The 25839-nt window shown below is 37.1% G+C and overlaps 1 protein-coding gene across 13 annotated transcripts in view; it reads right to left on the bottom strand.

Moving 5' to 3' along the window:
• The window catches only part of NFIB (nuclear factor I B), a 322636-nt gene that overhangs the window by 72270 nt on the left and 224527 nt on the right, over nt 1-25839 (bottom strand). For all 13 annotated transcript variants that reach the window (XM_087957676.1, XM_087957670.1, XM_087957673.1 and 10 more), the window contains exons 3-6: nt 12695-12748; nt 3062-3130; nt 1013-1133; nt 266-384 (exon numbers count right to left, since the gene is read on the bottom strand). In XM_087957676.1, coding sequence (XP_087813802.1) covers nt 266-384; nt 1013-1133; nt 3062-3130; nt 12695-12748 — 363 coding nt within the window. The remainder of the gene's footprint in view (nt 1-265; nt 385-1012; nt 1134-3061; nt 3131-12694; nt 12749-25839) is intronic.

Below are 25839 nucleotides of genomic sequence, written 5' to 3'. Positions count from 1 at the left end.
TTACACTGAATGTAATATTCTAAGGAAGTATTTTAACCCCAAAAGATTTAAATTTTTCTTTTGTATTCCATTCTACCATATATTCATAGTTTCGGAATAAATAATGTAAATAAGACCTCTAAGAACCTTATTTATAATGTAAATAAGAGCTCTAAGATCCTGTCATCTATTTATGAGTAAACCTGATTGAATTCAATATAGTTTTCTTCTGAGTAGACACAGAATGAATTGCACACTCATTTTTCTATACTAAGGATTTACTCACCTTGATCTCTTTCATGCCATGTCCTACTACCAGCAGCTGGTGAATTTGGGGAAGGATAAAAATCTCCTGTTGGACTTGGTTCCATATTCTCATCTATGGATATAGTTTTGGGTCTCTTACTGTAAACATACAGAAATAAGGGCTTATTTAATCAGAATTTATATTGATATTTTAAAGTATAATCCTTTTCAGACCTATCAACCCTAAAACTACACTTGATAGACATATTCACATTTTACACTTATTTTAAAGTTATTTACACTGTACACATTCTTCTCTTATTAATATACTAGTGATTGTTTTTACACTAGCATGAAGAGTTAGGTCTCCAACAGGCCTTATTCAAGAACTGACTTTGTCAGTAGAAGGCTTACATATCCAGCAGAGTCAAATTAATTCCATTATTGCAATAAGAAAGGAGGATACACATGCGCGCACACATTTGCCTATGAAAATATACAGGAATAAAAATCCTGTATGTAGATTTATGTCAGAGAGTTTTAATTCTTTAATTCTTTTAATTTAATTCTGCCTTTCTGAGTCAACAAATAATAAACTGAGACACTAATATCTATGCTGATATTAACAATTCTCACTAATTTCGGAACTATATATACTGTTTCATTAAGGCCCTTCCCTCCCTCCAATGCAGACCAAGTTGCTGGACAAATACATAATTATTTAACTGAAAGGCTGCAAAGCAAAATCATTTAAAATATTATATAACTACAGACATAATGGACGAACCTTGTTGGTGGAGAAGATAGCGATCGTTGTAAGTTAACACTTGAGTTCATGTCATGATAGTATGGTTGACCTGGAAGTTCTCCAATGGGGAAGTTTACTCCAGCTCCCTGGGTTATAGGTGCTAAAGAACATAATTTAAAGTAACGCCTATTGTCTAAATAGACATATTAACATAACCAAAGTAAAAGCAAATTCAGTTTTATCTAATTATTAGTTGTTTTGCAATTAAAAGACATAATTTGTACTATTTAGGGGCATGGGACAAGCCTTCCCTTCCATCTCAGCATGCAAGGCCAAGTGAAAATGGGTAAGATGTCCTGAAGCCCAATAAACCATAGGGAAATACATTAGGGAAAACTGTGCTTAGACAAAGACACAATTGACTCATAGACCTATGCAAAGCATCATAGATTTGTTTCAACAAAGTAACCTGGACTATGGAAGCAATCTGATTTGCTTCCCTCTCAAACGGTTTCATACCAGTACCATGGAAGAAGGCTGATTGATGGGAGTTTTATTTCAGCTAGCTCTCTAGAAGGTTCTTTCAAACTGCTCCCAATATTCCCCCTATAAAGTATTGTGCCCTCTGACCTCTTCAGACTATCTTTCAGTGGGCAAGCAGGATATGAACTGAGAGTTTTGACAGAAACAGACAGAGGCTCTTTCAACTACTTGCCCAGATTCATTAGCAAATTATTTGGAGGAGGCACTAGGCAGAATAGCTTTGGTGCACTCCACAGGATAGCTTGCAATGATGCCCAGAATGAGTTCTACCCAATCTTTTCAGGTAAAGCTTCTCTCACCTCCTCCTCTCTCAGAACATCAGTTCTGGAGACCATTCCTAAATGCAGCAAGACACATTGCTTCACAAAATACCTTTGAGGGAATTGGTTCTCTTAAAGGTTTCCCAAAATAAAACATTCCTGTGAAGCTTTGCATACCCCTATTAACTGGTTCTGTATGTTCTTAAGTTCTCACACATATCAAGTCACAAAGTCTATAGGCAATAATAGACTTCAAATGTTTCATTTTATGAAATAAAAAAATGTCTTTTGAAAATAAAATTTTATTTAATATTATTTATATTCCATTTATAATCTTACTATATTCCAAGCTATGTGTTCTGTTTTCATGTCACCAACACACGTGTCTTACATTGGTTTATATATAGTTAACTTAAAACACTAAAGGGCCCAAAACTACTGCACATTTGTAAAGAGTTACAATGTATTTTGAATGCTTAATATTACTACCTTGGGTGTGTTTGCACAGAAATAAACCCCATTAAGTTTAACAGAACATACTACCAGGTGATTATTTATAGATTATAACTTTCTTACAAATAAAATAAATGAATTCCAATATTGATTTCAATCCACTTTGAAGGTGAATGGATGTGATCAATCATCATAGGTTTGATAATTGCCAATCATGGATATTTATATCAGTTTAATATGCTACATTAGTTACATTATTCATAATCGTTACTTACTGACTGCAATTTGGACTGGCAACTCCACAACTAAGCAACATGGTAATTAAGTAAAGTCAGTACAGTCATGTGACTGTACTGACTTATAAAGTCTGTTCCAGAGTAATCATAAAGAAAACCACCGCTGGTTATTAAGTACATCATCATGTGATGGCAAATTGCAACTGCTTGCTGGCTTTCCCAATAATTTTACTTATCAAAAGCCGGCTGTGAAAGTTGCAAATGGTAATTATATAACTATGAAACACTGCAGCCATCATAACTATGTGTTGGTTGCCAAGCACATGAATTACAATCATGTGACTGTGGGGCACTGCAACAGCTACAATTTCAAGGGCTGGTCACAAACCTTCCTTTCTTCAGCTTTGCTCTAACTTCAAATGGTTGCTCTATGAGTAGTTGGTAAATAAGGACTACCTGTATTGTTAATTATGTAATTGGAGGCAATATCATAAAGAATCAACTCTGGAAAGAATCATGTAGCAACATATACAAATACAAATGTAATACGCATCCAAAAATAAAATAAAACTTCAGAAAATGAAAAAGAGACTTACTTCTAGACACTCGCACAAGTTCAGATACATTAAAGACTCCAGATTTTACAAAACTATCCTCAAGATACACTGGAATGAAAAAATAAAACAAAAATAAAATAATTAGTTCATTTGGACTAGCAAATGCAATGTTTTCTCTAAACAACCCATTCATGTTGAATACTTCACTCAAATTCTACTAAAATTGTCCAAATATACATTTTTATATGACTTTCTATAATCATATGTTATTTCAAAGAAACATTTCAAAGAAATTTGTAGTTTTTGTACAATTTGAAAGGATTATAGGCTTCTAAATGGATGCGAAATGGGTTGAATAAACTGGGCAATGGAACATAAGATGTAATGTGACTGGTATGTCATTCCATGATACAGACTTTAATGCATTCAATTACAATTCAGATTGTAACATGCTTCGTCTTAACAAAATTCCATCATATTTAATTGAATGGAAATGCTCAAACTGGAAAAAAATGTGGAGCAAATCATCACACTTTGTCAAAGTTTTCTCTTTATTTTTTTCTTTTCTCCTTACAAGTGATCTCATGGACATATGCCAAAAGATAAGCCAGGAAAGAGGTAACTGTGAAAATAAGCTCTTTTAGCATAACATTCTTCTGTTTAAGCAGCAGCTATATGAAAGCAGAACTGTTTTTGAGTACAGGATTTATAAATGGTACAAATAGCAGGAAAATGCCTGATTCTGTAGTTACTTTCAACCACTAGAGTTTGAAGAACTCTAGTAGAAAATGAAAATATGCCATTAAGAAAGTAGCTGTTTACTTCTTATAGCAGTATAAATTGATTTATAATCTTTCCTTTCCCTTAGACACCTTCTCAAGCACTGAAAAAGAAGTATCTATGTTTCACATTTTTACACGTTTTAAAGTCAGGAAAATAAAGTGGCTCCACTTATTTTTATTTGGTGAACTCAGGATTGTTAAATCACACAGGCATGCTTAGAATTGAAGTCTAAAACTATTTTCCTTAAGAGCAAATATTGAAAATAAAATTAGTTCTGAAACACGCAAAATCTGTATAGTACTATTTGAAAGCTTAAATGAGTATAAGCCTTAAATTAAAATAATACAATATTAATTATCCGGCATTTTGTATATAATTCCAAACATTCAGTTCTATAAATTGGATTTAAAAAGTACTTTTAAAATAGAAATTCAACACAATTTAGTGGTATAAGAATTTAGTGATGTAAACTAGTTAATAAAACTTCTGTGACATATACAGTACTCGACTTTCATCTTTGTGATGATAAAAGGCAATATTTACTGCCTAGTGTGATCTGCTATGGAGACAATAAAAGATAAGGAAGGAGGACTTCCGGTTTGCAAGGCTTCGGCAGCGGCAGGGATTCGCGATACCGCGCGATCCCTGCTGCGCTCGCTGCCAAGGTTCCCCCAATCCGCTTGGATTTGGGGGATATAGCTGCCCCGTAGAGGCAGCTGAAGACAGGGGGGATCCGGATGGGGGTTTGGGGGTGTCACAGACCCCCTCCCCAGCCGGCAAAACCCCCTTTTCCCAAGGCGGAGGATCGGCGGTCAGTAATGGCCGCCACAAAGAAACCTGCAGCCGGACAAGATTGTGCAGGAGGAAGAAAGTCGGAAGAGCTGTGAAAGTGGTTTTTGACCGGGACAAAGTAAGAGAAAGTACACTGGAATTTGAAAGCTGCCAAAGATAAATTGTTTCCAGAGAGAGTTACAAGCGGCGAATGGAATTCTAAAAGGGAAAGTTTTTTTCTTTTCTTTCTTTTCACTCTCCTTCCCAACGTGACAGCGGATGGAACTATAAGAGAAATTGGAAAACCTGCATTGGAGGTAATTAAATGCTGAAGGGATAAGGATTTCTGAACATTTTTTTAAAAAACCTTTTTGCTGTGAGTGGGAAGGGAGAGGGAAAAAAATTGGAGCAGAATTTGAAAATAAGGAGAAGATTGCCTAGAATTTTAAAGAGTTATTAAATATCAATAAGACTCCTAAAAGATATATTTTAAATGAAACTTTGTGACTAAACATTAACCCCAGAAAGAGAAAGTGAAGAAGGAGAAAGTACTTAAAAGAAACAGCTTATTTGGATTGCTTGGTGATTTTGGAGCTTCTGAACTATTTTTGACTAAAAGCACTTGGGTGGTTGTTTGGAAAAACCTTTTCTCTCTATAATGGCATCACTTGTGGATGGATTGAAACTTGAATACCAAAAATATAAAAAGGAAGAGCAAGAAGGGAAGGATTCTCTTGGCACTCTTTTTCAATTTTTATAAATGGCGGTTTGTACTTATGAAAAGCTGACTACGCAACAGGATGACTGGGATAATGAAGAAGCCATTTTTGATGAACAAGTGACTTTAGTTGGGGAAGAAAAGGAGAAAGAGAAAAAGGAAAAGGGGACTTTAAGATTTGGAAAAACAACCAAAAAAGAGAAGAATAAGGTGAAAAGTGGATACTATGTTAGAAAACAACAGAAAGGAGGAAAGCAGAACAAAAGGGAGGTGGAGAGACACGGGTGTAAAGAGGGCAAGGAGAAGAATAAGCAAGGGAGAACGAGAAGCCTCAATGGTGGGGAGCAAGATGCAAAGAAACAAAAGTCTTTTAGAGATAATGGGTAAACTTTATTGAAAAGGGGATTCTGGAAAGGTACATAAGATTGTATTTTTATATTTGTACTTAGAAATAATCCTAGAAAATTGGAAACGTTTAGTAATTTAAAATCTGATAAAATGTTTAGTAAATAAATAGGAGAATTGTAGTAGGAGAAGGGGGAACATTTTAACGAAACAATGATATAAAATATGTGGTGTGTGTCGGGGGGGAAATAACTATGGAAAGCATGAGTGTTCCCATAAAGGCATGATATTTAATTGAAATGGGAAAAATGTTTAAGAATATTAATATTAATGATTAGATGGTGTTATCCCAGTGAAATTTTTTGTGAAATGAGAGATTTGAAATAGGAGAAGGGGGAACATTCTAATGAAATAATGATTTAAAATATGTGATGTGGGGGGGGGGAATAACTATGGAAAATTGGTGTTCCCATAAAAGTATGATATTTAATTGAAAAGTAATGTGTTAAGTGTTTAAGATATAAATGAATATTAATATTAATGAACAGATTTGTATTGGCATTGATAACATTGTATAATTTTAGAATGTACCAAACAGAATCCCAATGTAAGTTATGTATTTTATATTAAGTATTATAAATGTAGGGGAAAGAGACAAAGGCGTCATACTCCAATTAGTGCACAGGAGAAGTTTTGTTTAAAGAAGAAAGATAAATGGATAAAACAGAACAGACAAAGAATAATAAATATTATTATTTGAATTGAGATGAGATAAATAAAACAAAACTAAGAAAATTTAAAAGAGATGAGAAACTATATAGAAAATTGAAAATGGTAATAAGATATGGAATGGTATACAAAATGAATATGAATTTGAATTTGTGTCTGTACGAAGAGTTGTAACCCGGGACTAAGCAACTTTCAGAAAAGATGTTTTTTATGTTTTTATGTTTTGTGTTTTTGTGTGTTTATGTTTGATTGAGCTAATAAAACCTTGGAGGAATGTTAGAAGAGGAGAAATAATGAGAAACTTGAAAGGATATGTATGTGTTTATAAGGAGATGTGCCAATGGTGTATAAAATGTTTTATTTGTTTTGTTAAAATTTACAAATAACTTTCAGAAAAGAGGTTTTATGTTCTTATGTTTCATGTTTTGTATGTCTTTAAAAATTAATAAAATTTGTTCAAAAAAAAAAAAGATAAGGAAGGCATGTTCTTCTAATAGAAGATAATGTTGCTAAAATATCTATGTGAAATACATTACTTCAAATGGTCAGATACTTCAGTATTTAAATCTATAATACAGTGTAACTGACTAAAGCCTTGTTTTATTCTAGAGATGGTATCATGAGAAATAATATAACTCACTAATTATTGCCATTTCTAATCTAAAATTCTACCAGAATCCTCCTGGAAAAATCTGAACAATATAATTTATTATAATCAGAGGGTCAATCAAACAAGATGCCTCCTTGTCTATACAGCAAAGACTACGAGAGGTTAATTGTATTCTTCTTTTTTAGGAGGTATGAAAACCCCTACTTTAATACTACAATTATAAGACTGGTGTCACTGTGAATACTGGGCAAAGTCCCAAGTCCTATGTGCGCCCGTCTTTAAGAAGACAGGTTTGGAGCAAGTTGTCATAACATACCCTGAGAATAGAAGTACCTGATGGCCATACTTGCATTAAAAAAATGCAAACTAATGGTTAGAAACCTGATTTTTCCATCTGATTATATACCAAATTATAATTCCAAAACCTGAATACATAATACACGTTCTTCAACTAAAAAAGAGAATACATGTCTTGTGTAAAGATAGTTTATCAGTGAAATACTTACTTTTCATTGCCTAGTATTTGCAAAGCTTTGGTTAGTATATTCAATTTTCATTTGAACTATATAAATAAAACTATGTCCATGCATATTACTTCCTCATTTTTCTCTAAATACTTAAAGGTATTAAAATAATCAATGGCTTGCCATATTCCTTCCCCTGAAGCAATCAGAATTGCTATGATATTGAGGTAAATGCTAATTCTGTTTTTCTAAATTCTCCCACTTCTGCAAAATAGGATTATAACCCTGAAAAAACATGGGAAAGAAATGCTCCAGGAAGATTCAGGTATTGTTAAAAAAAAACACCAAATATTTAGCATTTGCCTTTGGCACAGAAGATATAGATCAAATAACTAATACAGAGCAAGTATTTTCTAATCAGAAATAAAGTAAACTGAGGTAAAAAGAGAAACTATATAATACAAAAACAGCAGATTCTGAGGTCACCCATCTGAGAGATCTTTTAAAAGTCAAATGTGAGATTGCTGAATTCTTTGCAAACCGTGGCACATCTCTTACGTTGGGTCCAAAGCAAAGGACTAAAAGTCAAGTACTGTGGCAATTTTAAGAAGATGCAGGGGAGATCCAAAACTTATTGGTTGGAATCAGTTTAATGTTCATTCTGAAAAATTGGACTTAATATTGATTCAGGGCAAACTGATGGAAAATGTAATTAAACAAAAATAACTAACTTACAGAAGATCAAACCTTGCTGAAGTAAGATAATTCATGGATTCTGCAAAAGTAACTCTGGCTTTACCAAACTTTTTAAAGTGTCAAGGGATATGGGAATGGATCCTAGCAGCATGTATATTTGGTTTTACAAAAACATCTTTGATATAACGTTCTTGATTATACTTATTAGTGCTAGATAAGAGGATGACATTTTATGGATTATTAACTGGTTTAAAAAGCAGAAAACAAAAAGTACATTTGAATCTTTTTTTCCCCAATTAAGAAAATAAGATGCAAAATCCTTCCATTATCTGTTAAGACCAGCTTTTCTAACATGCTAATAAATGGTCTGGACTGAATATAAATTTGAGGTGGACAAGTTTGAGGATGATTGCATGTCAAAGTGACTGTGAAGAACTTCAGAAAGTTCTTTAGATTCAATGAAAATAAATAGAAAATACAATTCACTCCAATAAATATAAATGGTGGACGCTGGGCAAAATCATATTTACATTGATGAATTCCTATAACTACCAGGAAAAAAGATCTTGGTATCATAATGGCTAGCTCACTGAAGATGTCAACTTAGTGTATGCCAGCTATGAAAAGAGGAAACTGTATGCTAATATTCATCAAGAAATAGATTAAAGATGAAATTGCTAACATTATTCAAGGCAGTGGTATATTCACATTTGGTGTGCAATACTCTTTGAAGCGCTGTATACTACATACTTGAGATGGGAGATGTTCAGTGTGTATAAAATAATGCTCATAAGGGAAATAAGGATAGAGAAAATATTTTGCCTTTTTTCAAAGTATTAGGATCTAGAATTATCAAATGGGGATTAGTTAGTTTTAGAACAGACTTAAGAAAGTACATTTTAACACAATGGAACATAAATGGAAATTCACTACTGGAAGATATGGTGATGACCACTAGTTTGTATGGTTTTAAAAGGAGGTTGAACAATTTATGGAATGCAAGTCTGAAACTTCAATGTTAGTTCCAGGATGGTGGAATCATGCCTTCAGTTATCATTCAAACAATAATAGAAGAGAAGTTTTCTCTTCTCATGCTCATGAGGACCCCAGCAATAGTTGGTTGGCCATTGTGAAAAACAAATGCTAGAGTAAGATGGGCTTTGGCTAGATCAGACTTTTCTTACATTCTTATAGAAAGGTATACATTAATGTATTGTATACATTAAAATGTATTAATTTTACAAAAAGTGATTAGAATACCACTGATGGTTATGGTTTATCAGAAAATGGCCGCAAACCAATTTTGCTTTCAAACATAGAGCCCTGATGACTCAAATCTTCCTGCAGCCCTTCACAAGAAATGTTTGTGGGTTTTCCACCTTGTGCTATCTGATCTTTTTTTCAAATTTTAAAAACACTTGGCAAAATGCATAATATAATAAGTCATGCTATAAGATCCCTTTATCTGTCCACTTGTAGACCTGTAAACAGAATGCAATCCTAAATATAAGGCAATTCTACTATTCATAAATTATGTTCATAAGTTATGTTTGTCCCTATTTGACTTGTAAAGATAGAACAATACTGAACCATGAACCTAATTTCCTAATTACTTATGAATTATTAATTTCCTAAAAGATGTAATAAAAATAGCAAGTTATCTGTAATAATAATTGAAGGCCAATTAATTCTGCACAGGTTGCAAACATTCCAGGAAAATAAATCAGTTGTAAACAGATAGTCTATATGCACTTCCTTTTCTTCTCCTACATACAATCAAGGTGATCATGCTAGCTTTTAATAATTGTGGTTAATGCTTTAAGAATCAGCTGATTATTATTTTTTTGCCAGTGTCCTAGAGTGCAATTCATCTTATTCTAATTTTCAATCCTATGAAACATACCAGTTTTTTCTTGGAAGTGAATCAAATTGTCTTTTCTTTGTTATCTCCTAGCATGTTCTTCCTTATTCAATGATATCAAGTTATTAATTTAAGAATTAACTAGGAGACAAGTGTAATTAATGACAGTTTCACCAGCTTATTGCTGTTGGACATCAGTAAAAGTTGGTGGTATCCCATGAACTTCTAGTGCTTTTTTTGCAGATCTGGCAACTAAAATGGTTTCCAACAGGGTTTGTTTAAAGCCAGAATAAAGAGGCAGAAGTTTGCCGTGATTTCCACTTTTATACAATATATTCAAAGATAAAAGCAAATAATTGTATTCGACCAAAGTATGAAGATAAAGAACACTTTGGGATAATCACTCTGACCTCAGGTTTCAACTGTGGAAAGAAAACTTTCTTTCCAAGTCTGGTCTTGTTCATTTGAGGTCTCAAAACCTGCTGCCATTAAGAGATGGATGAAGATATCTGAATAATTCCTTAGAACTGCAAGCCCTTGTATAATATATTCTGGTACATGTTGGTTTTACAGGTCTTATATCATTTTACTTTTATTTTAGTTCAGTTTAAACATTTTAGCAATCAATGACATTGGTTAGCAACCAAAATTCTGGTCCCAATTGTAATAATGAGTTACTGTCTATAAAATATTTTTTGCTGCCAGTTGATAAACTAAAGAAAAATCTTTGGAATCCACATCCCTAAAGCAGATAGGTAAATATCAGGTATACCTGTATCATTTTTCACACTTTTGGTTTTACTACTGTAATAAAAAAAGACAAAGATTTCCCTTTCCAGTTGAATCCAGCTCTAGGGTGCAGTGTTTATCTCTAGTTTCTTGTCCAAAAAATATTTTCCATGGTCATGTGGCTAGCATGGCTATTGACTAAAGGCAAACAGAATGGTGTTATCTTGCCACTGAAGTGGTATGTATTAATTTACTTGCATCTCTGCATGCTTTCAAACTGCTAGGTGGGCAGGAGCTGGGACAGGAACAGGAACTCATCCCATTGTGTGGTGCTCAGATCTCGTACCCAGGCTGTCAGCTTTCCATCTGACAAGTTCAGCATCTTTAACCACTGAGCATCGCCCCCTCCCCACTACAGTAATAGGAACCTATTAAAATCATGGTATACAACTTATTTGAACAGTTGTCTGCAGCTTGTACAGTCCCCACCTGATCATGCTAAGAAATCTTACATGTACTGAAATTGATATTTTATACCCAGAGTTACGTATGACTGTGTACGCTGTGTAAAACTATAGAATAGTTTTCAGTATTGTAAAGTTAGATTACTAAGTCTTAATTTAAAATAATTAACTGAAGGAAGAGCACCGCTTTAGGCCAATTGTTTTGAAGGTAATGATGAAGCTCATAAATTGAGTTGTCAAATTTGCGATGGAAGCCTGACTTAGTACTACCAACTTTTTTTTTCCAAAATAAACTATGAATTTTTTTTGCAACAGTTGTTAATGCTTTTTTATTTGGCAAAAACATCTTGCCTTTCCTCTTTAGTTAAAAAGGCAAATTACCAGACACCCTAAAGAATGCAACAGTCTAGCCAAATATAGAGGAACTGATTTCCACTGCCAGTAGCTTTGCCAAGTATTGCAGTTTGCAGGGATTTTTCTCCCTTCTTGGCAAAGCACTTACAAAAATTATGACATTCCAAAACTCTAGTAATTTTGCATGCAACATCCTGGACTCTACATTCTGGGTTTGGGTTAAAGATTGCTATAAAAATATCTTTACTATTAGTCCTGTAGATTCATTAAAATCTTGGGTAAGACCAGTGGGTATAGAATATATTAGATTCATTCATTTCTTCCTACAAATTTACCCGCTGGCTTTGCTATTGACTTTGGAAAACCAGCAACTAATCCCACAAATGGTGATCATAGCTTCTTACAACATTATCATGAGCTGGGCACCTATGTGCCTGAGTTGCAGTCATGTAACCACAGGGTTGTTACAATGGCTGGAACTTCAGGACTGGTCATACATTCAGTTTTTCAGTGCTGCCATAACTTTTAACCATCAGTAAATAGCAATAGCAATAGCAATAGCACTTAGACTTACAGTGCTTTACAGCGCTCTCTAAGCGGTTTACAGAGTCAGCCTATTGCCCCCAACAATCTGGGTCCTCTTTTTACCCACCTCGGAAAGATGGAAGGCTGAGTCAACCTTGAGCCTGGTGAGATTTGAACTGCCAAATTGCAGGCAGCTGGCAGTTAGCAGAAGTAGCCTGTAGTACTACATTCTAACCACTGTGCCACCAGAGCTCACCAAATGATTATATGTTAGTATTATAAAAACAATTGCGTCAACTCCTTATTTCCATTTCATACAAATTAATAAATCTATTGTTTAACCTAATCCACTACACAGTGCTAATCAATTACATATACTGTTGGAGATTACATGATCCATTAAATCAACTACAGTAGCTAACTATATTTTGGCCTAGCATGGTATGTGAAAGCAGCTGCTGTGCTTACTTTTAGTTTTTGGTTTACCATGTCATGACAAAATTGGGTGCAATCTTGTTTAAGTTTGCCATAGATAAATGTGTTATGAAAATGAAGTATTTATGAATAACATAATCTGCTCTCAAACAACATGCAACTATGAATGGCCTAAAATTCATTTTTACCTGGTGGATTCTTGGCAGGATCGTTGTGGCTTGGACTTCCTGATTGTCCAGAATCTACCAAACAAAAAATATGAAGAAATATGTATTATTTGTTTCTAGCATGTCACAAAACTTACAGTGTTTTGAATGAATCAGTTTGTATAATGTAATTTTGAACAATTCACTGTTATCATTGAGGAATGAGGGGCAAGAATAGATTGGTACCCCTTATGAAAATTTTGCTGAATTAATATGCATATCTGGCCTATATATTTCCTAAAATACACAATTGGAAACAATGTGTTGCAATTGAAGAATGGAAAAAGTATCACCCCCAAAATGGTGAGGCATAAAAATGGTTAAATAAACACAAGCTATATTAGGCACACATTTAGAAACCCTCATAAGGCTCAAGAGCTATAAACATTGTTTAAATAAATAAATAACACTTTAAAGGAACTATCTTTTTAAGTTCCACAGGAAACGTATACAATAATGTCCAAACCTCTCCCACTAAAATGTTATCTGTCCATAAATATATTTATTGAGCTTAGCCCAAGTCAGCATCATTGGATACAAATATAATATGAATGTATGTTATAATGGAATCATAAAAGAGAATAATGTAGTTAAATATAATTTTATAGAAAGTTAATGACTTAGTATTAATAGTTTATATGAAATTTGATGCTTCAAAGGCATAAACTGTTAAGCTTTTACTATAGCAAGATGCTATGGTAAGGCTGCATGAGGGCCTTGTGAAGAGATTAGCAGTTGCTTCGGCCAGGCATGTTTTGTCAGCTGGGGGGGGGGGGATGCAGCAAGGGTAGACAGCAGAGTACAGGGTGATCAAAAAGGCAGAAATTTTGGGGTGGTAGGTATGCAGGGGAAGCTGAAGCACACACTGCCATGGTAAATGTGGGCAGACTACTGATAATGTGATTGTGGGGGCACTGCAACAGCCATAATTTCAAGGAGCAGTTGTAATTACCATTTTTGCAGCACTATTATAAGCTGAACCAATGGTCATTAAACACAGATATCTGTATTGCTTTCTATAGCAGTATGATTTTTTTAAAAGAAAATCAAGTATTTTAGATTTGATAGTTAATTTAAGCATGAATTATAATTATTTCTCTAATTTTCGATTCCATCTATTCTGCCTAACACAATATACAGATATAGCAAAGCCTTTAATTTCTGCAATGGCAAGTTGAACCCAAATATTTGAATCTTAATACCTATGATATGCAACATTTTAAGTATATTTGAGTATATTCAAACCTGTTCCCCCCTCTCAATGGGGATGTGGGTTTTATTCTCGCCTTTCATCGTTTCCAAAGCCTCAGGGGGGGTAGCGAAAATACAGGCTATTTAAAATGCAGACTCTGCATTCTATTTTAGAGAGCATTCGGGAGGGCGATCTCCTCTCTTCCACTGATCTCATGGAGGTTTACCTCCACATCCCCATTGGGCCTCATCATCGCCAGTTTTTCCATTTCTGTTATCAGAATACCCATTACCACTATCGAGCACTTCCCTTCGCCCTTTCATCGGCTTCAAGGGTCTTCACAAAGGTTCTGGCAGCATTGATGGCATCTCTGCTTTCTGTTCCAGTGAGGATCCAATGCTACTTGGACAACATTTTGATTCTGTCCTCCTTCAGCCATGCAGCCCATCGGGATCTGCAAATTACCCTGTCATATCTCCAGAGCCACGGATTTTTCCACTCCTGTCCACTCTAATGGTTCCTGCTTCCCTACCAACAAGCAGGAACCAGCCACTCATCCATCAAGGTCCCGCTCCCGCCACAAATCCGGAGATCTCTCAATTGGTGGTGTTCCCCGTTAATCTGGAAGGGACTCCTTTTCAGGGTCCCAGACAGGCAAGTAATAACCACCGATGCCAGCCTCCTGGGTTGGGGTTCCCATATGCAGGGCCAGATAGCTCAGGACCTTGGTCCAGGTCAGAGCAGGCCCTTCCCATAAATTGGCTAGAGCTCAGAGCCATTTTTCTAGCTCTCAAGCATTTCAGGCACTCATGACCGGCTCTCATGATCTAGTCCTTATGGACAACATGGCCACCATGCCTCATGTCAACCGGCGGGGGAGACGAGGTCCAGAGCCCTCATGGGAGAGGCTCTATGGTTGGGGTTATGGGCAGAGCAACACCTGTTGTCGATCTCGGCAGACCACTTCTCCGGGATCAACAACTCCCAGGCGACTGGCTCAGCGGGAGCCTAGTCGACCAGGCAGAATGGTCTATTCCTCCTTCTCTATTCAGGGACCTTTCCCTCAGATTCGGAGGTTTTTGAAAGGGGCTTCCAACCTGCACCCCCCGGTGGTTCACAGGTATCCTTCCTGGGATCTTCATGTGGTCCTTTATGCCCTTACAAAGCCCCCTTTTGAACCCCTTAGACCACTGTCTCTCCGTTTCCTGACTCTGAAGGTAGTGTTCCCCGTTTCCATCACTTCAGCCAGGCGGGTATCCGAGCTCGCTGCTCTTTCCATCAGACTGGACCTTTGTTCCTTTCATGATGATAGGGTTGTCCTCAGTCTGGACCCCTCATTTATTCCAAGGGTTAACACCTGTTTCACAAGTCCCAGGACATTATGTTGCCTGGCTTTTGCCCCCTCCTGCACCATGACTTAGAGCAGCAGTGGCACTCGCTAGACGTAGGTAGGGCTCTTAGAATATACATTAAGCGCACTTCCTCCTTCAGGAAGTCTGAAACCATTTTGTTTCCTTTTCCCTTCTCACTTGGGGCACAAGGCCTCTTCTCCTACTATTAGCAGGTGGGTCAGATCTTGCATTGAGCAGGCCTACAAAGCTGCGGCCCTTCCAGTTCCTCGAGGTCTGATGGCGCATTCTACCAGAAACGCGGCCACTTCGGCTGCCTGGGCAACCCAAGCACCCTTGGAGGAGATCTGTCGTGTGGCCACATGGACATCTCCTTTCATCAGATACTACCGTCTGGATGTCTTTGCCTCGGCAACTGCAGCCTTCGGCAGACGGGTGCTTCAACGAGACGGGTGGTTCAACAGTCAGTGTGATGAGCCAGATGAGGACCCACCCATGGACATGCAAGCTTTGGTATGTCCCATCCTGGGCTCTCGATGCAGCATGGAGGAGAATGGGCGTTGGTAGAAGTTACCCTGAACGCCCTTTCTATCTATGCTGCGAGAGAGCCCAGCCCCTCCCTTGATTCGTCCGGAGAGGGTAAGTCATATTTCTGTATTCATTTGTGCTTTCAGAGACACCTTTCAGTCTGTCAAGTATCTTTGCCAAAGCTGGGGTCTCTTTCGGGGGCTGGCTTTTATATCCTAGTACAGACTCAGTTAAATGACATCATAGGAAGGAGTCAAGCCATCCTGGGCTCTCTCGCAGCATAGATAGAAAGGGTGTTCAGGGTAACTTCTACCAACGCCCATTCTGTCCCTCCTGTGGAGGCTAGATTGGGATGCTAAAGATGAAATTACCAAATGAGAAGAATTAGCAACTCCTCAATAGACAAAAACCTGGCTTTGGGTCTCATGTTCTTCTTGGAATTGCCTCTTTTGTTATTAACACATGTTTTTTCATATCCAAAATATGCCCATTTCTCCAACAGTTGAGACATACCAAATAGTATGTACCAAACTTATGTTCTCACTGTTCTTGAGGATCTGCCTCTTACATGGGTGCTCATATCGATAGATGTATACATCAAAATCCTAATAATTCTTTTATGGGATATTGCAGATTGGAATGTTAAATCCAAAGACTCCATTTTCATGAATTATATGTTGCTGAATTTGATATATTTTGACTTCAAGAAACATGACAAGCTAAAAGCTTGTTGATAAGTGGGTCTTTCTCACTTACAGGAGCTCTTGGAGCAGGACGAAGTAGATTCGTGGTGGCTTTTATTACCCTGAAATATTACTCATAATTTAGAATCACAGACCTCATTTCTTACTTTCTTTCCTGTTTACTTACATTGAATAAACTGCACAAACCCCAGAGGACTGGTCTAGCTTTCATATTATCCATACTTTAAATGAGCTAGCAGGTTTCAGGACTGGACACTGTATTGGTGGACAGGGCTTTATACTTCAATAACTGGCCCAAAACTACACATTTAAAATAAGCTCAATCTTACATTGCATTTATTGATTTTAGGTCCATATCTAGTCCATAGAACACTAAGCATATGAATATTGCCATTAATAGAAAGATCTTTATAAGAATTCTAGAATCAAGTTTCGATGCAGTAGGCAAGGCCACCACACTAATGATATTCCAATTTACACGAGGGAGGGATATATTTTATCATCCCTGCTGTTTAATCTGTACAAAAATTCACTCATGATTAAAATAATCAATTAGAACAGAGGTGGTTATTAATCAGGTTCTGACCAGTTCTGGAGAACCGGTAGTTGGAAATTTTGAGTAGTTCGGAGAACCAGCAAATACCACTTCTGACTGGAGATTTTACAGTATCCTTCCCCTGCCATGCCCACCAAGCCACACTCACAGAACTGGTAGTAAAAAAAATTGTATCCCACCACCAAATTAGAAGACCCTCAACCCCCAAAACTAGCAAACACACATACTGCAACTTTGTTGTATGCAGATGACACAAAAGTCCTGTCACAAATATTTTCTGCACTTAAATGAGCTTTTAATGCTCTAGCCAATTATTGCTCTGAGGAATCACTGAAATCAACTAGTAAAACTGAGAACTTGATCTTTGCAAAGGCACCTAAATAACACGCCTGGAGGAAATATGGCTGGAGTACCAAACAAGTTAAAATTGTTAATTATTTGCACATGGTTTTCCATAGGTTCCCACATACCAAAATGATGCCTTACAAAATGCTCAAAAACACTGGCCACATTTCATTATTTTCAGAGGAGCACAGCATATTGTAGCAGGACTGAAGCTATATTCAAGCTAAGGCTTATGCACAACTACTTTTCAATGTAGTTGAAAAAATAGAACCTTACACTTCCTTTTATTCTCTTGAAAAGGTCCAGTCTAAATTCACAAGGGATATATTCCAGATAGCCTTTTGTGTTCTAAATGTAGTATTAAGGACTACCTAAAATCAAAATGAGTGCATGGACTTGTGTCATAGCACAGTGGATGAAGTTATTGTTATTTGTCACAGGACTATCCTTTATTAAGGACAGTTACAAATCAGTATGGTTCAGGACAATCTTACAAAACTCAACGTCTCAGCTTTTCCAGAAGTGTTTCCTAATCATGGGTTATGAGTGTGCCCTCAGCACATTTAAACAACTTATCAAAGACCTGAGAGCCCAACAGGACCAATCTGTCCACATAAGAATAGTTTTCTGCGCAGTCAAATCCCTTTTATAAACCAGTGATATACTTACACTCATAACTATTTTCAAATTCCGAAGAGCACTAATTTTACCACACTTCAATGTTTTCCCCCCAACAGTTTTGAAGGGCTGATACAAAAAAAGACGAGTTGAGATTATGCCTCTGTGGATCTCATACCCGTGATGGTGAACCTTTTTGTTGTGATGTACCGAAAGCATGCGTGCACCAGTACCCACAATGCAATGCGCCCCGCCCCCTGTGCATGCAACACCCCCACCCTGCTCCCTTACCTGCATTGTGCATGTGCATGCCTCCCAGCTGATTTTTGGCCCGTTTGAAGTCATTTTTGTCCTCCCGGAGGCTCAAGGGTAGCCTTTGCAGGCTGAAAAACGGGCCTTCCGGAAATACCGGAAGTGCCCGTTTTCAGCCTTCAGAGGGCCTCTGGAGCCTAGAGGAGGCAGTTTTCACCCTCCCGGAGGCTCAAAGGAAGCCTCTACAGCCTTGGAAGGCCAAAAACAGGCCCGTTTTAGCACTTCCGGAAGGCCCATTTTTCAGCCTCCCGAGGCTGCAGAGGTTTCCCTCAAACGGGATGAAAATCAGCTGGGAGGCGCACATATACGCAGTGCAGGTAAGTTTGGCTGGGGTTCGCGTGCCCGCACAAATAGACCTGCATGCCACCTGTGACACGTGTTCCATAGGTTCGCCATCATGGTCACAGACATTATTTAGAATCATATTCTTTATCTCTACTTTGCCTAAATTTGGTCTATTTTTAACACATCATTTTATGTTAATCTTCATGTATTTAATCCCTTTAAATTCACACACAAGTCTATACTACTGGAGAACTGTGTGAAATTTCTCTGGTATAGAATTTAGAAATAGTATTTTTATCTGCTTTACACTATTAGCTATTTATATTACCTTTCTAACAAACACAATAAATACTATAATTTGTTGTTTGCTTTAGTGATGCTCAAAAATCTTATTTTATAACATAGATATTTAATATGCATTTATTTTAAGAAGACATTTCAGATAACTATTTCATTTCCATCACTTAACATGATAGACTTCTTCCCTACAAGTGTATTGCTTGTAGCAACTATGTAGAATTCAATTATACAATAGTCACATATCCAACTACCATACCATTACTCATTTTCGATCATTGCTGCTTGATCTTTCAGTAACATTTATGCAATCTACCATACTAATTGTGAATTAAACTTTTTTACACATTGGTATATTAATTGCTATGAATTTTTTAAAATACATTTAGACATACGCCTTCATGGGCATTTCAAAAACCTCTCTTCTCCTGTTTTAACAAAATGGATTCTAGCAACAATTTGCCTTTTTTATGCAGATCCCAAGATTTAAATTGTTAACTAAGCCAATATTATGAGAAGAGGAAGCTATGCCCTAACCCAAATAAAACTGAAGTATGCACCTTCCATCTAAGCAATCATACAGCAAAGGAAGGTTAAATATAAAACACAACTACTATTCAAAATATCTTGGAATAACTTTTGACTGATCCCTTACGTTTGGAAAACACCTTGAAGTAGTTGGACAAATATTGAAAACAGGAACAACTTGATTAGGAAAATCATAAGAACAGACTGTGGAACACAAGCCAAAACTTTGCTTATAGTGGCACAAGCATTAGTACACTTTGTTGCCAAATACTGTATGGGGAAGAAGTTGTCATACCAATGATGTTTACCTTAATGACACAATGAAAATAATATCTGGAACCCTTAAATCCACATCTCTCTCATGGCTCCATGTTCTTTCAAACATTGTCCCTCCTGATCTCAGGTGATTACAACAGACAGTCCAAGACTAGAATACAATGAACACGTCATCACGGATGGGATCCGACCGGTATAACTACCGGTTCTGTTGCTCTGCGTCGTGCGCTCATGCGCGAATTGCACGAGTGCAATTTACGACCTGCTGAGCTGCCTGGACAGCTGAGCAGCGCTGCATGCGGGTGTGCAGCTATTGGAAAAGCCCTTTTATCCTGCTTTTTCAACCACAGTTATGCCACACAAAGCAGCTGTGGTTGAAAAAGCAGGAAATAAAGGTCAGGTAAGAGCCTGGGTGGGTGGGCCAAAACAGCAGCAGACACAGAACCGATTCTGTGTCTGCTGCTCTTCATAGCTACCGGTTCTGTAGAGCCGGACAGAACCGGTAGAATCCCACTCCTGCATGCCATCGACTCCTAGAGATCTTCCAATACATAAAATATTACACTCTATCTCTCACCAGGCTTCAGTCTAGAAAACCAATTTGGAATAACATACCACAATCTTCTAAACTAGATCAGGGGTGTCAAACTGGATTTCTTTGAGGGCTGGATCAGCATTGAAATTCTCCTCCATGGGCTGGTAGGGGGTCAGGGAGCAGGAGGGGGGACAGAACGGATGCCTCCTGCAGCACCCTGCTGGCCAAAATGGGGTGGGGGGGGCTGCTTGTGCCCTCCCTCCCCGCACTTCATTTTCATCCTCCATTACTTCCTGCAGCACTCTTCCAGCCAAAAACCAGCTGTGCTGAGGCCCTGTAAGGCAGGGGTCCCCAACCACCGGTCCGTGGAACAAGTCCTACCGGGCCGCTGGTTTGCTGGGCGCCGCCATCTTTTTTTGATGAAAAAGTGCTTCTGGTGAGCTTTTCCGGGTAGAAAGGTCACCGGAAGCACTTTTTCATCAAAAAAAGATGGCGGCGCCCAGCTAATGCCGGTACCAGGCCGCGCCATAAAAAAGGTTGGGGATACCGGGCCACGGCATAAGAAAGGTTGGGGATCACTGCTGTAAGGCCCATTTTTGGCTGGCAGAGTGCTGCTAGAGGCCAGGGAGGCCTAAAACAGGCCTCACAGAGACCTCATGGAGACTCTGCACAGTTCATTTTTGGCCAGCAGAGGTACCAAAGGCCGGTCTTTTGATATTTCCAGACTGACCCCACAGGCCAGATTTAAACACCCTGTAGGCCGGATCCGGCCTGCAGGCCTTGAGTTTGACACCCAGGATCTAGATGAAGAATGAGGTTAAGTTGTGTGACTTTTAATAACCACAACCAAACAGATCATGCAAATCCAATGAAACCACTTCCAGGAATGCAGCTGCCCCCAAAATATGGAGCCATCCGAATAGAATTAGGACAGGCCATGCCAAAACGAAGGCAAAGCTCCTTAAGTGGGGAATGGCTGACAGCCCATAATGCAAATGTGGAGCACCTGAACAAAATATAACACATATAGTTCAAGAAAGTCCCCGCAGAAAATTTCAAGGCACCTGGGTTGATCTCATATCAGCCTCACCAGAAACAGTTACATGGTTAGCTTTCTTAGAATTATAACATTTATCCCATTGCAATTCTATGGCTCCTTATTATGATAATTTTATTATGGTTTTATCTTAATTTAATATATTATCTCCTATATTTTTTGGCTACATATCTTACATATACACACAGATATTCTGATGCTTCATTTAATCTAAATTTGTATATCAACGATTGCATGACCTCTGTAGATGCTGTACATTAAATAAATTAAATCAATAAAATTTTAACTTTATTTAATTTTAATTAAATAAACAATAGTGGCAATTAAAACATTACATAATCAATTCATTTCTAACCTTGTTCACATTATGACTCGGCCTTTGCTTAATCTTTCAACTGCCCTGTTAAACCAGAAATGCAGTAGGATTTGAGTCCGTTTTCATACATTAAAAGCTCATTATAATAGATACCCCAACAAAACAAACTTTTCAGCTTCATTGGGCATTTTCTCAGCTGTTTTAATGGGTTGCATTTCTGCTAAGAATAATTTTGATCTGTTCAATAAGTTGTAAGTCTTTCAAGATGTGAAATAAAATTCCTTTCTGTTTAGATCAGTCTTCTCCTACTCCCCTCCAAATTGTAGATGGCCACTACCTTGGATAGTCTTGACCAAGCAAATGAACTGTATTACTATGCATTAGGCACCTAATGTTCCACTGGTGTGTCATTTCCTTATATATTACAGTGAACTATGCTAGTTCAATTATTCTTTTTATAATCTCCCCACCATTGCACTGCAAATCTGGAGATTTTAGTTCGCTCTTTTATTCTTTTCTGCTCACACACAATTTAAGAATGCAGTAGAACAAATACAGTGAAGTATGCATTAATCTAATGTACTTAATATATTTCTTTCTTTCTTTTTTTGGTGAAAAGAAAATGGTACTTTTAAAAAAAAGAATCCTTGCTATTTCCTCCAAACATGGCAACCTATAATTAATCTTACCTGTGATTACTTCCAAGCAAGACAATTTCCAATTGTGAATATCATACTTAGACAACATGAAAAAAAATGTAAAACTAAACCTTCCAAACTCATTTTCTGACTTCTGGCAACTGGGGAAACTAGATAGAGTTCAAAGAATATTCATATAGCTATATAATTCCATAATTTCTAATGATCCTATGGGAATTAAATTGCAGCATCTACTCTAAGGAACACAGGAAAGAATAAAAACAGAACATTCTTTATCGCTGTTCTCCACTTGATTCATTTACTTTATACAGTAGCCTTTCTCAACCTTGGCAACATTAAGATCTGTAGTTCACTTACTTCCCAGAATTCCTCAGCCAGAATGGGGGCTGAGGAATTTTGAGAGTTGAAGTCCACTATCTTAACATTTAAGATAGAGGTCTTCAACTCTCAAAGTTGGAAATCCACTACTGAAGTTTATAAGGGGTCACAGTGGTTCACGTGATAAGGTGCTGAGCCTGTGCACTGCTGAGTTCAGCAGCTCAGTGGTTCTATTCCCATGAGCAAATAAACCATGGGGGACAAGAAAGGAGCCTCCCGCAACGGCCTACCAGCATCCAGGCATCCCACGGGTAAAGGTAACACCACCCGAAAAAATTCATTTCACAGGGGCAGGCAGCCACCTTGGTGATCCCTGGCTAACATGTGCCATACACTAAATAAATAAACACATTTATAATAATATATTTATTCCTATATTTAATATCTAAAATAGTAAAACAAGTCAGGTGAAATTATTACTGCTTATTTGTCCTTTTCAAACCAAACTAAAAAGTTCATCCTCCTTATGTAGTAAGTAACTAAAGTAAAGAGAGCATCTCAATCAGTAAACTGTTTAGCAGAAAGTTCTCCACAGTAAGTTACAGACAGTAGTGGAACACTAGTACAATTGTGTATTTCAAGCATTATTTCCAAGCATGGTAAATTATGTAACTGAGGTAAGATAAACTTTACCAGCAATAAGCTGAAAAAGAGTCTCTTAATTTTAAAATGTTCCAAAGTTAGCAGTGGGTTAATAGCTGGAATTAAATTACCATATTATGTTTCCAGGTTTTTTTTTCTGGGTTGTAATACAGATAATATAATTAATTTGTTAAGAATTAATTGCAGTCCAGTAACAGCTATATATTTACTACAACAAGACTAACATTAAGCAGTAAGAATTCTTCACACATAACCTCAAATTGTATTCTCTTATTTTTAGAATGTGTCAACTTTTCCTACTACAAAGCAATGTTTTAATCTGCCAAATAGGATAGTAACTAGAATTACATATTGATGCACCAACAACATATGTATACATTCTAACTGCTATTTCATATGTGCAACGTTGTCTGCAATGTTAGTTTACTATTGTTAAAGACACTAAAACATAATGACAAATAAAAGAGGAGTATATTTTAAAGGCAATTCCCTTTCAGTAATGAAATTCTTAACTGGTGATACATGTTCTATTGGAATTATTTCATCTCTTATGACATACTCTATTTGCAATTAATTTATTCTTATGGATGTAAGATTTTTTTCCAATTTGTCACTGCTTTTCTTACATCATATATGATATACTAAGACAAAGGTGCAAACTGTTTCCTTAAGATATTTCACCAATACTTGGCTCTTGATTGAGATGGAAGAGAAGCAATGGAGAACTGGAGACAGCTAAGCAGATGACTGTGGTAGAAGAGGACCTGTGAATGAACTGGCTCCCAAAATTCCACTCCAGATTAAGAAGAGGACCAGGGATTAACAGTGCTCCTCACAAATGCTCCCCATAACAAGACTATAAAATAGTGCTCCCCAGTAAGTTTCACAGCAATGGAAGAGCCTTCAAAAGTATACTAAATTTCTCCATTTCCTCTCTGAATTACTTTCATTGGAAATGGCTTGTACATTTCTTTTTGGATATTAAGAAAGGGCATTGATACTTACCCGATACGCCCGTTCTCTGTGAGCTGTGATGAGCATCCAGTAGTGGGAGGTGCTTAGACTCTGCTCAGATAGGCTGGGCTTAATTGATAGGATGCTCCTCCTCCTCCACGGGCTCCTCCATAGCGTCCCCGTTTTGGCACAAAGACGTGATGTGACCCTCGCTTTTTTTTACCTTGGCCGGAACAGGACCCCACCAGATGGAAATTGGGTGGGGCTGGATGCTCATCGCAGCTCACAGAGAACGGGTGTATCAGGTAAGTACCAACACCCTTTCTCCAATGAGCTGCTCCGAGCACCCAGTAGTGGGACATACCAAAGCTTGGCTTGTCCTACGGGAGGGTCTCCGTCTGGAATGGAGTCGCCTCACAGTCTGTGTGGACCCGTTGCAAAACTCTCCTACCAAAGGAGGCCTCAGCAGAGGCAAATAAATCAATTTTGTAATGTTTAATGAAGGGCAATGGAGAAGCCCATGTTAATGCCCGACATATTTCTGCTACTGACGCTTGTGTGGCCCAAGCCGCTGGTAATGATTGAGAAAAAACGAAGCCTACCCAATGAAGGTTGAGGAAAAACTGGGGGACGCTAGGGAGGAGCCCATGGAGGAGAAGTGTCCTATCAATTAAGCCCAGCCTATCCGAGCAGAGTCTAAGCACCTCCCACTACTGGATGCTCAGAGCAGCTCATTGGAGAAGGACAAATCCCTGGGTGATTTTCCTTCAATCATCAATGATTTTATGTACATTTAAGAAATTAAAGAAAAAAAAAACCCTTTTTTTAGTAAGCAGCAAAATTGAGATAAGAACAATGACTTTGGAAAGTTATAGACAGACTAAGGACCAGATTCACTGGCAGTAAGATTTTGAAATAATTGTAGGAATATTTACTGTGGAGATACAATTGAGAATCAGACTGTTTTGTGTATGGATTTAAAATTGGCAAGCTACAAGAATGATAATTACAAAAGTTTTATATAGGACTTACAAATAGAACCACCTGATATTTTCATAACTAAAAGAGGCACATAAATAATAAATCAGATTAAATACCTCATGGATCCATTTGTGTGTGGATTTCAACTCAAAAGAATGACCTAGACAACTTTCTTACTTCGAACTTTTAAAAGGGATATGGTATGCTTATAAAGGAATTCCCAAGAAAAGATAAAGAATGAAGTTTTGGAGACATCACTTAAAATAAATAAAGACCTTTAACAGCAAAAAGAAAGTTTATAAAGTTGGCTTATTAAACCAACGTTAAAATATATATGATTGGGATTTTTCCAAGAAGATATATTTTGCTATATTTTTAGAGAAAGTTAGCTATTAAAATTAAAAGAAAATATTAAACTTGTGAAGCAGTTTTTGAGACAAAATGAAAATAAGATAAAATAATTTGTGAGACATTATTTGAAGATATTAAATTTCAACATGCTGTTGTTTTCTTAATGGATTCTTTCTTTAACCTGAATGAAGAGATTCTGGAGATTTGGTTATAGAAGTTAGACAAGGAATGAGAAGATAATTTTTGTTGTATTTTATGGAAAATACTAAGTTGCTGTGTAAAGGAACAGAATATAAAATTGTT

The sequence above is a fragment of the Notechis scutatus genome, chromosome 2, assembly GCF_049901735.1.
Source record: "Notechis scutatus isolate UNSWTSFEM ecotype Mainland chromosome 2, rNotScu1.2, whole genome shotgun sequence".
Taxonomy (NCBI): Eukaryota; Metazoa; Chordata; class Lepidosauria; order Squamata; family Elapidae; genus Notechis; species Notechis scutatus.
This window is presented reverse-complemented; position numbering and strand designations above follow the sequence as displayed.